The 14,047-nt window shown below is 43.7% G+C and overlaps 1 protein-coding gene across 3 annotated transcripts in view; it reads left to right on the top strand.

The window, feature by feature from the left end:
• CTTNBP2 (cortactin binding protein 2) overlaps positions 1-14,047 on the top strand; it is a 71,011-nt gene that overhangs the window by 27,064 nt on the left and 29,900 nt on the right. For all 3 annotated transcript variants that reach the window (XM_025464765.3, XM_049093850.1, XM_035698313.2), the window contains 3 exons: positions 2,083-2,358; positions 4,980-5,075; positions 6,888-6,967. In XM_025464765.3, the coding sequence (XP_025320550.1) occupies positions 2,083-2,358; positions 4,980-5,075; positions 6,888-6,967 (452 nt within the window). The remainder of the gene's footprint in view (positions 1-2,082; positions 2,359-4,979; positions 5,076-6,887; positions 6,968-14,047) is intronic.

Below are 14,047 nucleotides of genomic sequence, written 5' to 3'. Positions count from 1 at the left end.
AGAGACAACAGCTCAATCTAGGATTGTCAGAGGGGAGGTGGTGAGAAGTGATGGGGTTCTGGACACAACTGAAGGTATAGCCAGCAGAACTTGCTGATGGATTGAATCTGATGTATGGGGGGGGGCGGGGAGGGGGCAGAATTCGTTCATCCGCCCCAGGTAGCTAGACTCAATGATTGGCAGGATGGAGTGGCCATCACCTGTCAAGGTGAAGCAGATTTTGCTAATGAGGATCAGGAGCTCCGTTTTTGAAGTATGAATTTGAGATGTCTGTTAGGGTATCTGTGTGGAGATGCCAAGTCAGCAGGAATCCCGGAGATGAGTATGAGCTGGTTGCATAAACCTGAGAGTCAGCAGTTTATAGACGATATTTAAAGTCATGGGACTGGATGAGATCACTAAGGAAGCAAACACAGAAAAAGTAAGAGAAAGGAGCCTTGCAACACTCCACCGTTAAGAAATCTGGAAAGTGTGGAGGGACCAGCAAAGAACCATTGAAGAGTGACCAGTGAGGCATGAGGGAATCCTGTAGGGGTGTATCAGAGAACAGAGAGAGATCAGTTGTATCAAATGCTATTGACAAGATGAGAGCTGAGAATGAATGATAATTGGAAAATAAACTAACCTAGGGCCACCTGGGTGGCTCAGTCAGTTAAGTGTCTGCCTTCAGCTCAGGTCGTGATCCCGAGGTCCTGGGGTCAAGGCCCACATTGGGCTCCCTGCTTGGTGGGGAGTCAACTCCCTCCCTTCTCTTCCTCTGCTCCTCCCCCCTGCTCAGCCTCACTCTCTCTCAAATAAATAAAACGTTTAAATTTAAAAAAAAAAAAAAAAAGGAAAAGAAACTAATCTAGTAGTTGGTTCATAGAAAAAGCCAGTTTAAAAAGGGAATCGTTTTTAACATTTTATTTTAATTTTAATCATACAAATATTTGTTTCATCAACTTTCAAGTGAAGGTCTTTATTTTAGTATGGTTTGGCTGAGTGAAATTCCATATATTCTTATTTGAAAACCATGCCTCTTATGCTTCATCTATGATTTCTGGTGTTTGAGGACTTACAGATATTGATAAAGCGAACTAAAGGCAGCATCTGTCCAAAGTTTTTTTTTTTTTTCCAATTTTATGTAATTGTCTCATCTATACCTCATTAGATGATTTCTTTAATACCGCCTTTGTTCAGAGTTTCTAAAATGTTCAACTTCATTTTTATTAGGAATAGTACATTTCATCAGTATATGGAATATTTAATATGCTGATTATAGTCATGAGTTCAGTAGATATAAAAGATTCAAGAATAAGCACAAGTGACTCTTGGGGAGCACATAATTCAGTTCATGAGAATGGAAGTGCATGGTGCACCGCCCACCTTGGGGAGCTTCAGTCAGCTGGTGTCACAAGAGAGATTGGAAAGATTATTTTAAAAGCCTCCACTGCACCATTTGCTATTTATTGAACACTCACTCGTATTTACCATGTAACCAATAGTGTGTTAAATTCATTTCCAATATGAGTTCCTTTAGTCTTCATAACAATTTACTATTACTAGCACATCCCTAACATTTTGTAGAAGGAACTGGGGTCTACAGAGATCAAGACAATTTACCAAGTATGCGTAGCTGCTGGGAGGCTGGCCCTGAGGCTCAGACCAACGTGTGTAGGAGTCTGAAGCCACTATCCTCTACAGCTGTAACCTGCCTTTTTTCATGATGTTGCCGTTGAAGGTGAAGAGAAAGGGATGCTTAGAGAATCGGGCATCAAGAGAGCGCTCTCGTTTTCCCCAATTTTTTATTTTTTATTTTTTTTAAAGAACTTGAGAGTCTGGCTGAAGGGAAGTGCCAGTGAACAACAGCAGGCCAAAGATACAAGGGAAGATAAACAGTTCAAGCAACGGTTCCAAAGAAACTGTGAAGAGTTTGAGAGACCAAGGTTTACGTGGTAGAAGAGCATTCAGTGAATTGCAGCTAAAGAAATTTGATAGCTACCCTTTGTTTTTAAAATGTTTGTATCTGCCTATTGTATATAAGAGCTTTGCTGATTTTTCCTATCAAGGTTCTTTTTCCTAATTCTTTCATTCTTCCCACAGACGCTCTTAAAATACCTTTAAGGATTTCAGTGGGTGAGATACCCCCAGGCACCTATGGTTCAGATGACTTTGAATGTGAAAACACAATATGCGCTTTAAATATCCGCAAACAGACATCATGGGATGATTTTTCAAAAGCAGTGAGTCAAGCTCTGACAAATCATTTCCAAGCAATCTCATCTGATGGATGGCGGAGTCTGGAGGATGTGACGTTTAATAACACGACCGACTCCAGCATTGGCCTCAGTACAAGCAGCGTGCGATCCGTCATGCTAGGTATCAATAATCCTGTGATAAGGAGAAAGTTAAATTTCTGGGTTTATTTATGTTTATGGGCTCCATAACCTGGCACTTGGTTCATTGATTAAATACATTCAGAGCTCACTTGTGACAGCTGCTAGCGCTGAAAAACTTGAGTATTCACAATGCATAATTTTTCCTGTTAGTATAAAAAATGCTTTTATGTGTCAGATAATACTTGGTAGAGAACAAGAAAGCCCTTGATGAGGCTTTGTGATTGCACTTGCTCTTCTGATAAATGCAAGAAACTAACCACGTTGCAGCTGCTTACTGAGGCACAAGTTCCGAACATAGCTCCAGACTTGTACTGGGGCTGTGCCAGGGATGCTTGTAGTACATTAACACCTTCTCTCCAGGACAGGAATCCTAATGAAGTCTAGAGTTGGAAGAAGCACTCTTCATTGAAGATAAAAATCAGAGCTCCCACGTGGGATGAGTCAGGGTGGTTCTTTCTGTTTGATAGGCACATGAAACAGACTCCGAAGAACTTATAAGATTTGTTGGGGCATCTGGGTAGCTCAGTCAGTTAAGTGACCAACTCTTGGTTTTGGCTCAGTTCATGATCTCAGGGTGGTGAGATCGAGCCACACCTCAGGCTCTGTGCTTGGCTCAGCGTGGAGTCTGCTTGGGATTCTTTCTCGCTCCCTATTCCCTCCCCTTCTGCTCCTCCCCCTGCGTACTTGCTCACTCCCTCTCTTGCTCACTCCCTCTCGCACGTGCTCACTCTTTCAAATAAAATCTTAAAAAGAAAAAAAATAAGATTTGCTTTCTTGTAAGCATAGCTAGGTGCTCTCTAAATGTCCCTGGTTAGTTAGTTTCCTCTTATACCAGGAGAACTAGCATCTCCTGGGAAGCTGCTGTTATTTCAGAACTGTGTTGGGAGCTTTATACGCAGCACTTCAACGAATCCTTAAAACAGGTTCATTTTACAAATAACTAGTTACAAGATGACTTACCTGAGATCACAGAGCTAAGAAGTAAAACAGGATTCAAATCCCAGTCCGTCAACAGCACTATGTTGCAAAAGAATAGTCAAGGTTGAGGAGAGAGGGTGAGTTTCACCATGCTTTTAATAGGTCAGCTTATTCTATCAGAAAGTGTTCTATTCTATTAACTAATATATGCTAAGTCACTTACAAAACGTATATTTTATTAGTTTTTAAGGCAGATTAATCCTGACAACTTAATTTTATGAATCTTCGGCAAGAACATTGAAATACTTACAATTACTAAAGAGGAATTATTATATGGTTAAACCATTGCATTAAGACAGTGTCATAAATTATTCTCAGGAACACATTCTGCCCACACAATGGACTATTACTCAAGGTGTGGTTGTGACCAAGGGGTCTAATAAATGCAATCAGCACAGACTTGTTTCGAAGAAAATGGCCCTTCATCACCAGCCCTCACCCAGCTAAACTGGAAGCAGGCATAAGCAAGTAGATATCTACCACCATCAGATCTACCTGTGTGAGCCACGGATGCTGAGGCCCGATGCTTCCAGTGTTCATGCTTATCACCGAGGTGTGGGGCTCCGTAGCAGCATTTCAGACACAGACATCACTGAGTTTTGTGGTTAAAAGGCTTAGCTTAGTGTCTGTCTGTAGCTGCTTGACAATGAGCAACTATGACGTTAGTTACTAATACATGTATGTAAGTGACTATACTACGTTGATAACCTATCTAGATTAAAGGGGCCCAAGCCAACAGATAACCGATGAGTTATAGGTAGGGCAGGCATGCGTGGTCAGAGTATTTATGGATTTAAGATCTGTGGAAGAGGAGGAATGTGACAAGTGCTTACTATGAATCCCTCCCTGGAGTAGACACCTGTGGAGTGGGACCTTTTCTGAGCAAGAGTGAGTGGAGGGCCCAGACTCTGAGAAGGCTTGGCTTTATTCTGAGCTCCTGAAGTTACCTGGGCTTTTTTTTTTTTTTTTTCTGGAATCTAAAAATTTGTTGAAAAGGGAACAGGCCTGTTACCTCATCTAAAGTACTTGGACTTTGCAAAGCAGGCACAGCAAGAACCATGTAAAGTGATTACCCGGGGCCGCTGGTGGCTCAGTGGGTTGAGCATCTCAGCTCAGGTCATGATTGCCGGGTCCTGGGATCCAGCCTGCATTGGGCTCCCTGCTCAGCGAGGAGTCTGCTTTGCACTCTCCCTCTGCCGCTCCCCCTACTTGTGTGCACTCTCGCTCTCTCTCGTGCTCTCTCTCCTTCTCTCCCCCCTTCCCTGTCAAATAAATAAAAATCTTAAAAAAAAAAAAAGCTATCAGCTTTGTTCCTAAAAACTTAACCCTAGAAATATTGAGTAGTGGTTTTGCTCTCCAGATTTCTATCTTACTCCTTAAAAGCTGCTCTGGAGAAGCCTGAAGTTGGAGGGCCTTCCTTCTGACCTTCGATAGACAGTGTGTTGGGGAGTTAACATAGCTTTTCACATACTCTGCGTGTGCCCTTGGCAGTTTAAGCTCTGGATTCCTTACAGTTCGCACGTAGGAGATTGCACGTTGCCCCTTATAAGAAAAAAATTACTTTTAAGCTTCTTTGACATCTTATTTCCTTTCTTTCTTTATTTTTTTTTTTTTTTTAACTAGGAAATGTGCCATGGTCAGCAGGTCAGAGCTTTTCCCAGTCCCCGTGGGACTTTATGAAGAAGAATAAAGCCGAGCAAGTCACTGTGCTTTTATCAGGTAAGGATGGTCCAGACTGAGGTGATCTGAACAGTGTTGGCTTCGTGATTGGCTCGCAGTGCCCGTTCTTAAATCTGCGTCTCTGTCCTGCGTTCTCTAGCACTGCGCGTACGACTCCCTCTACTAAGTAATCAGATGGTGGGTTTTTTCTTTTTTTCCAACATTTGATTAAGGAGAAAAAAACTCAAAGGCCGTATTTCTGAACCTGTGGTATCCATCCTGATTATTGATTGCTGTGACTGTGTTTTTTCCTTCTTAAGATTTTTATTTGTTTGTTTGTTTGTGGGGGTGGGGGGAGCTGAAGAAGAAGGAGGAGCAGGTGGTGACAGGGGAGCCTTCTGCGGGGCTCAGTCTCACAGCTCTGAGATCATGACCGGAGCTGAAATCGGGAGTTGGATGCTTAACCAGCTGAGCTACCTAGGCCACCACCGCTGAGCTTCTGATCGCCTCTCTTCTTAGGAGCGAACCAGAGGCTAAACTTGACATGCTGAGAGAGTGACAAGAGACCGTGTTATTTTATTTTTTAAAGATTTTATTTATTTACTCATGAGAGACACACAGAGAGAGAGAGAGGCAGAGACACAGGCAGAGGGAGAAGCAGGCTCCATGCAGGGAGCCCGACGTGGGACTTGATCCCAGGTCTCCAGGATCACGCCTTGGGCTGAAGGCGGCGCTAAACCGCTGAGCCACCTGGGCTGCCCGAGACCGCCTTCTGTTGCTGTCGAGTCTAGTGTATGGTTATCATAACGGTACAAGGTGATGTTTCGTGAGCACCTGCTTTGTGCCAGGCCCTGTCATTTATAGCACGAGTATAAAAATTCACTGACTCCTTGTAACAACCCAGTGAGATACGTATTTGTTTACCCTCCCTTTACATACGAAGAAACGAAGGCTCAGGTTAATTTTCTGTTCTCTGTCTCTATAGCTGGTAAGCGTTACAGGCGTACGCAGTTTCTCAGCCCTTCGCCCTGAAAGGGATTTCCTCATGTATTTCTCACATCTGGGAATGGAGTCTTGAAAAGTTCAACTAAGAAAGTTATATTCTATTGTTTGAACCACTTAATGAAGTCATAAAAAGGGGGAGGAGACTATCCCAGGAAATTCCTGCAGGCTTGAGCACTGTATTGAGAGAGTAGCAGAACTGGGAAGGGGAGTGAGGGGGATAGAGTTTGGGAAAGGACGTAAAGGGTAACCCCCAGAGCCACAGTAATGCTCCCCAGGCCAGAACTTCCGAAGGGCTGGGATTGCCTCTGAGACCGCTTGCTTATGAACAGTAAAGCAGTGACTCCAGGGATTGGAGCAGACACTAGCTACAGTACTTGAGCAAGGATCTGGAGGCCCTGGCTATGATAGACAGGAGGTGGATGGGCTTCCGGGGGGAAGGAAGGGCAGCTGGGGAGCCCCGGGGAGGCCAGGAGCAGTGGCCGTGGACCAGCCAGTGCAAAGCGGTGAAGACACCAAGGTACCTCTTGGCCAGATGTCCGCTCTGCAGATATAAGTCAACAGACATTGCTGTATCTGTTATGACAGGTTTTGTTGTATTTTGATCATTTGTATTTAATAAGGAAGAACCAGGGCGCCAGGCTGGCTCTGTTGGTTGAACGTCTGGCTCTTGATTTTGACTCTGGTCATGATCTCAGGGTGGTGATGTTGAGCAGCATGTCAGGGGCTGCACGGGCTTGGAACCTGCTTGAGATTCTCTCTCTCTCTCTCTCTGCCTCTCCTCCCTCTCTCTCTCTCTCTCAAAAAAAAAAAAAAAAAGTACATATATATGGAAGAACCAATTTCCTTCTGTGTATTGCTTTCTCATAGGTCCTCAAGAAGGCTGCCTCAGTAGTGTGACTTACGCGTCAATGATCCCTCTTCAGATGCTACAGAACTACCTCAGGCTGGTAGGTGGTGGCTGCCAAGAGTCTCTGATGCTGGAAGACACTGGGGTGGCCCGTTTTTGTGTTTGAGTGTGAGCCCCACTCCCCCTGTGACCTTTCCCAGCAGCCCCTTCCCGGGAAGGCGGCTGGTCACTTAGTTCTGGATTCTGGATTGCTGTCACAGCCATCCGGGTGTTCACCTGTGACCTGTGAAGTGTTACGATTGGAGCAGGAGGAGATGGTCTTTCTCAGCACAGACTTGACATCAAGGAACTGATTGTCAATATGGAGGAGAATGGCTATAAATCTCAAGATGCTTTCCTTTAAACTTTTATACTTTAAAACTAAGTTAAACAGGCTAATATTAGTTAAAGTATTGATTTGGCCACTTCAACAGAAACCAAACAGTTAGAGCTTCAACAGTCTAGACGTTTGTCTTTCTCAAACAGGAATCCCAATGGGCGAGAGAGCCGGCCAGGGGATGTGAGGCAGGGTGATCCCTGCAGGGTGTCAGCACTTTCTCTCCCAGTGGGCCACTGTGACCCTGGGGAATTGCTTATGTGGGTTTGGTGGAAGAGAGTCACCAGGTTCTGCCCGGAGGGAGGAGAGCCTGGAGGGGAGGCCCTTCCTTTCTGGGGAGCTGCACACCGTTCCTACCCCCAACCCACTGACCAGAATTGAGACGTGTTCACGCCTGCCTGGGACATGTGATCTTTTGCTGGGCAACCACGCACCCAGCAAAAACTAGTTCTGTTGTTAAGGGAAGAAGCATATGATTATGGAGAGAAAGTTAGCAAATCCTAGACAGTGAGTGAATGTAACACTTTGCATTTGTCCAGTACTTTCTACATGCCAGACAGTGTGCCCGATGCTCCTACGTGTCTCAATTTATTTCTCAAAACATCCCTACGAGGTAGATAGCATCATCCATCTTATAGATAAGGAAATCGAGGCCAAGGTGACGTCATAATGTACCCAAGGCCGCGAGGCCAGTGAGCGATTCAGCTAGGACTGTGCAGTCCCTGCGACATGCAAGGGGCTCTCTGTGAGATCTGTCCAACTAAAACTACTATTGAAGGTATGACACTTGAAAGCAAACATTCATTTTGCTCGCTGCCTTAACTTGGAAAGGGAGCAAGCATTTTCTTTATAAAAAAAAAAATGAATGGGTTTACCTGTGGCCCTTTACAAAAATTGTTTCTATTAACTCTAAATGGATATCTTTGTTCCCCATGAAAAGACGTGTTCAAATCATTTTATTGATGTTCTTGCTACACTCAGAGTTTGGGGGGGTGACCTTCGTAAGAGTAGCTACAGTAGCAGGGGAACCTGCAGAGGCTTTACAATTTCGAAGAGATGATGTCTTGTCAGTGGGAGACTTTCACTAGTTTTCTTTGTTATGTATTCCTCTTCAGAGTAAGCCTGAGGGTTGCATACAAGTGGGGGGTGGGGGCTGCCTTCCACCTGGGCCTTAGTGACACTTGAAGCTGCCTGACCAGTTGGTTTTCAGGAATGAGAGCCTAGGCTCCCTGTACAATGAGCTGGTCTTCTCCCCCTTGTCCCAGCTTCTCTGTACCAGGCAAGGTTCTGGCTCAGGGCTTCTCGTTTACTCGGATGATAAAATGCACGGAACAGTGATCCAGAAGCTTACACCTGCACATTAGGCTTGAGTGAGCACATCTGCTAAATGCAATGCCAGTAGTACATTATACCCCGAATATTCCAAGTGCATTTATATGTGTGCCTCGTCATGCATAAGGCACGGTTAACTACCAGTGACCAACAAACCAGAGACTAACTAGTCGTCAGTCCTATTCTCAGTGAGTGTACACGAACGGCTTTTTAAAATTCAACAATTAACCCCTGGATGAAGATAGCAAAAATTCATCATGCATTTTAGCAATCACTTCAAGATTCAAAGTGACTCGGGCAATAATACAAGTATCATGGTTGTGAATGTTTCATCTTCCATATGAGATGATAACCGCCCCCTCCCCCCGACGATGCATTGACACATTTCTGTATCCTGCTGAATTCAGTTGTTTGATGACTGTTTATCGCGAGCCTTCTAAATGCAGACAGTGTTTTGGAAATGGAGGATATACCTGTATGTAAGGTGCATTCCCTGACCTCAGGGAGCTTACATTCTAGTGGGGGGGAGACAAATAAGAAGCAAATGAGTAAATGCGTCTGTAATGACATGACCGGTCAAGTATACAAGTATATGGAAAAGTGTGCAAGTATAAAGAAGAATAAAGCAGGTAGGGAGATAAAGATCTAGTGGAGGCGGTGGCAGAAAGAATTTTTGGGTGGAGACCTTTCTGTGGTGACCTGTGGACAAAGCTAAATGAAGTGAAGGTGGTAGCCTTGTGAAGTGTATTTGGAGCACCTGGAACCACAGGTACAGAAGGGTCTGTCCCGGGAATGAGGTCTGAGACATGACCAGAAGCTAGATCACATGGGATCAGGGCAAGGACTTTGAATTTTATTCCGAGTGTGAGAAGCCGCCACCAGTAGGGCTTGAGCTGGAGAGTGACCTGTCCACCCAGTGCCGTAATCACCGTAGGCCCATTGAGAGCTCTTTGAATTGTTGAAAATGTGTATCACGTGCAAACCTAGTAATATCTGGCTTCATTGAGGATGACACGTCAAGTTCTGTGGTCAGATACGTAGATTGTTTCATTTAATCACTCCATTGGGGTAGGTATTTATAGCCGTTACTCCCATTTTACAGGTCAGTAAGCCAAGATTCAAAGTAATTTGTCCAAGGTTCTCCGCAAACGAGTGGTTGAACCTAAGGAGTTGAACCTCGTCTGTCTTCCAGCCTCATTCATGTAATAATAGTTTATCCTGGTTATTAACCTTCCGGTTAAGAAGGAATTATAGTAAACAGTTTTAACTGTGTGTGTAATTGTATTACCTAAAATGCACGTATTAAAGCCTTTATGCAGAAAACCACATGGAGTGTGGTTTTTAAATCAGATTTTTTTTAAATGGTATTATTTTTTTAAAAGGCTTTCATTATATAACTACAATAATACAGATCTTAAATCTCCATTCTGACACCTAATAAAGAAACCTCTCTAACTCGAGTTTTGAATCGCTGATAACTTATAATAGTTGAACTTTGCATATTAACTCAGACTTTTCCTAGCCAGTTGCACTGTTTATTGGCTTATTTGCAACCTTTTTCTTAATACTTCAGTAACTATGAATAATTGTTATATTAGAAAAATATTTGAATAGATCATCATAATCCAAGCAGTACCTTAAAATGTAGGCCTCTGAACCCCCTGGGACGTAATTGTTGAGATTCCACGGCCTGTTAGCCATCCACCCCAATACGTGCCATGCCAACCGTCCAGAATCACAACTAGGAATTTCTACCTTGATAGATTCTCAGAACAAATCTGCGATGTTCCCGCAAAGACCATGTTGTAAATGATGATGGTTAGGTATCTAAGGCTACAAATCTCCATCAGCTCTGTTAGCAGGTGGCAGGCCAGTTCAGGGCATGGAGGAGTAAATGTGGGTAAGGTCTTAACAGAAGGAGGAAGCCAGTTTCCTGGTGTGAGGAAGGGTGGCCCCGACCCCAGGGAATCTTTTGGCCCCTGTGACAACTGCAGAAGAAGATCCTGAGCAGCAAGGCAAGCATCCGGCCAGAGGAGGTCTGCCCCAGGAAGAGTTTATGAGTGCGAGAGGCTGGGTGATAAGGGAGCAGTTCGATCCAAAGGTACATCTTAGGGCTGTTTGGGTTTTTGTGGGGTTTTTGGATTTTTTTTTTTTAATAACTACAATACCTAAACTATGATGTCTGTGTGTTACTAAATGAGGGCCTATCTTTATTTGTAGTTAGTAACCAAGTTCGATCTCGGCTCTTAAAGTTTCAGGAAGCTAATTTTTAAAAACCTATGTTGTGTCTCTCTCCGTAAATCGTAATTTCTCTTGAATTCCCATTATTCTTGTATGCCTGTTCTAGAACGAGGGACCTCAGCATGTGGCTACAACCCTCCCTCTCTACCCTGAAGGACTCCAGCTTTTCTGTAGGCCAGATGCTGGATGTGCCAGTATTGTTTGGGAGGATTGTATATGAATACATTAACAGTAACCATGTTGTTTGTGGCTCTAAAGTCATATATAAATTCGTTAAAATCAGTGTCAGAAGAGGTAAGAATGTAAGTCCTGACTCTAAAGCCATGACACTTTAAGCTAAAGCCATCTCAGCTTTATTGGCTCAGTAAAACCTTTTATTTTTTATTCTTTCCTGACTTCATCTTTTCACAACCAGGCCTGAAACCATCTCTCAACAGTAGAAAGTTTCCCTTGGACTCTACAAGTGCTTTAAAATAGTGCCGCCATCAGAAAACACATCACAGGTGCCCCCTTGACCATAGAGGAGAGGGCACCTCCTCTGGGACACTCCATCCCACAGAGAAACGCTGTGGAGGGGAAAAACAATCAAGGGATGGATGGGCTGTTGTTGAGCTCACTGTTTCCATTTAATCCAGAATCATTTGCGTCACAAAGCGCTAATTGAGATGTGATAAGAGCTTCCTGAATAAGCTGTGGAGACCCAAGAATAAAAGGGCTTGGTACTGATTGTGATAAAAAGGCCAGTGTCCCTTTACTAATAAGCAAAAATACGCCACTGCAAACACGCACTTAGGAGTCTTGGTGGTGACTCTAATTCACCTTCGGGAAGTGGAGTCTGATTTCCTCAAACAGCAGGCCTCCCTTCAAAACAATTAAAATATTTACCTTCCGCCTCCCAAAATCTCGTCTGTCTGCCTGTCTTCCTATCTATCTTTAGAGCCCTCTGCTGGAAGCATGAAGCCTGTGTATTTATAATACCTCAGATCTTGCTGTTTGGAGAAATGTAATTTTTAGCTAGAGCAGCTAAATGTGTTTTCTTTGCGTAGCTTCGCATGTTTGTATCAGTCTCAGTAGAGCCGTAGGCTCTTGGTGATTATTTTGGTGCGGTGGTTTAGATCTTAAATGGTAACCAGCACAACTACATCCTTTGATGAGTTAGAACAAAATACCAACAACAAAAAATTGATAATATCCGAAATGAGGAAAAACCTAGTGGAATGCATGCATTAGAATGTATGCAGGGCCTGGGAGTCTGTCTGTACGCCTGTTTTTTCCCTTTATTTCCTGATTTCGATTTTACCTTATTACAGGAAGGGTATTAGACTATGTGAGGACCAAATGCTTACTGCTAGTGAATGGCCTTTTCAATGCAATTTTAAATAGAATGTTTCCTGTCTGTGTTTTGTAAGAATCTACAATCTGAGAACAAATGAGGTGTTGAAATTGAAGACAGCTTATCTATGAAATCGGGTCTCTTGCCTGTTACGGGATTTCAAAATCAATCTTAAGACAGTGAAGGCAGTTTGACAGGATGGCTGTAATGAATAGAGCACTCTTGTTTTCAGAAGTGAGACAAGATTAAATAGCAATCCTGGTTGAAAATCTCAGGGGTAGCATATTCAGTAAATCTTGAAAATCTGTATCCTGTTTCACTGGTATGAAACAATCCATTCCTTGTGAGAGTATTTCTACCCAATAAGTCATGGCAGTTTGGGATTAATTTGGAGAGTGGAAGACTTCTGGTTTAAAATTGCACTTGGCTTGCAATACCCAACACAATTTCCTACTAAAGTGCTTTTGAAAAGTGACAAAACTTCACAATAGCAGAGGAGAATAGAACTGCGGTCTCCTTTTGGCAAGAATCTGGAAAAAAAAAATCATTTTTTTTCCAGTCCCCTTCAGGAGCAAGAGAGTATTTAAACCCACTTATTTGAGGCCTACCCGAAATGAGGCAGGAAAACACTTTTATTATTTTTCTATTACCATCTTACGAATGATTCAGAAAAGCAAGGTTGATACCAGTTAGAAAAATCGGATGTGTGTCCTTACTGCATAGTCTGTGCTTTGGGGGGCAGGATGACATTCTCCTCCATCTACATTCATTCAGAGATTAAAGCTAGAAATACCTGAGCAGGAAGTTGGTGGGTGGGTGTTGGCAAGGGTGCTCATCTGGGGAGTGTATTATTTAAGCATCTTGAGCAGGATGGGTGCTGGAGCACCCCGCTTCCCGGGGCTGCAGTCTACCTCGGGCATCGTCCCCCACGGTGGACAGCCCAGGTTCGGCCCGCGGCACCCAGGGCCCTGTCCTGGGGTGTGACCGGCAGGTGTAGACAGCTGCCCACCGTCCAGCTGATGACCCAAGGCCAGAACCAGCTTAAAAATTAGTGGAAAGTGAGTGAAGCCTACGACGGCCCATCCATCCTGCTTTACTGCAGGTTCTTCCTGCAGTAAAGGTTTCACAATGTAAACACCGGTAACAACCTCCTACCCACGGAGGAACACCGCAGAACAGAATGGAGCCGTCATTCGGAAAACAGTATGTGTTATAAAACACGTTATCTTATAAAAGATCTTCTAAAAGATCTCCTCCTTATAAAAGCAGGAGATAAAATGGAGAAGAATTTGGAAAATCATATTCTTTCCCTAGACAATGCCAGATCAACCGCAGAAGCAAGGCGAGAAAGCCATGGAAGAGAGCAGGCTAAGATGAAAGCAAAAGTGTTGCCAGGGAGGTGGCTGGGGTAAGGCAGTCTAAGAACTAAACATGCAGTGACGTCGCGAAACGTGTACTTGAGACGACGGTAAAGAGCGTCAGTGCTGGGAAAGACCCACGGAAGGAGCTCTCCCCAAAGTAGAAGCAGAGGACCAGAGAGTTATGATGGTGGTGGTGGTGGTGAGGGGACAGATACACTCTCCGAGGACAGAGAGGGAACTTCAGCATTATTGGTCTTCCTTCAACATAAAGAGAATTAGAAGAGAAATTACCAAAAACAGAAGAAAATTTTCTAAGCCAAAAAAAAAGGGTGTGTGTGTGTGTGTGTGACTGTGGATTGAAAGAATTGAGCATGTTACGTTTGAGATTGGGAGAAAGAGGTCACAACCAGACAACTGGGTGACTTTTTAAAATATAAGTACAATGTGTCCATCCTCTCAGCCTCCCCGTCTCTTAGGTACCAATGAGAACAGATTATTCTTTAATGATAATTCCTTAAGAATCATCCATACCCTCAC

Source organism: Canis lupus, chromosome 14 (genome assembly GCF_003254725.2).
Source record: "Canis lupus dingo isolate Sandy chromosome 14, ASM325472v2, whole genome shotgun sequence".
Taxonomy (NCBI): Eukaryota; Metazoa; Chordata; class Mammalia; order Carnivora; family Canidae; genus Canis; species Canis lupus.
The sequence above is the reverse complement of the archived record's forward strand: the minus strand, read 5'-3'. Positions and strand labels throughout refer to the sequence as shown.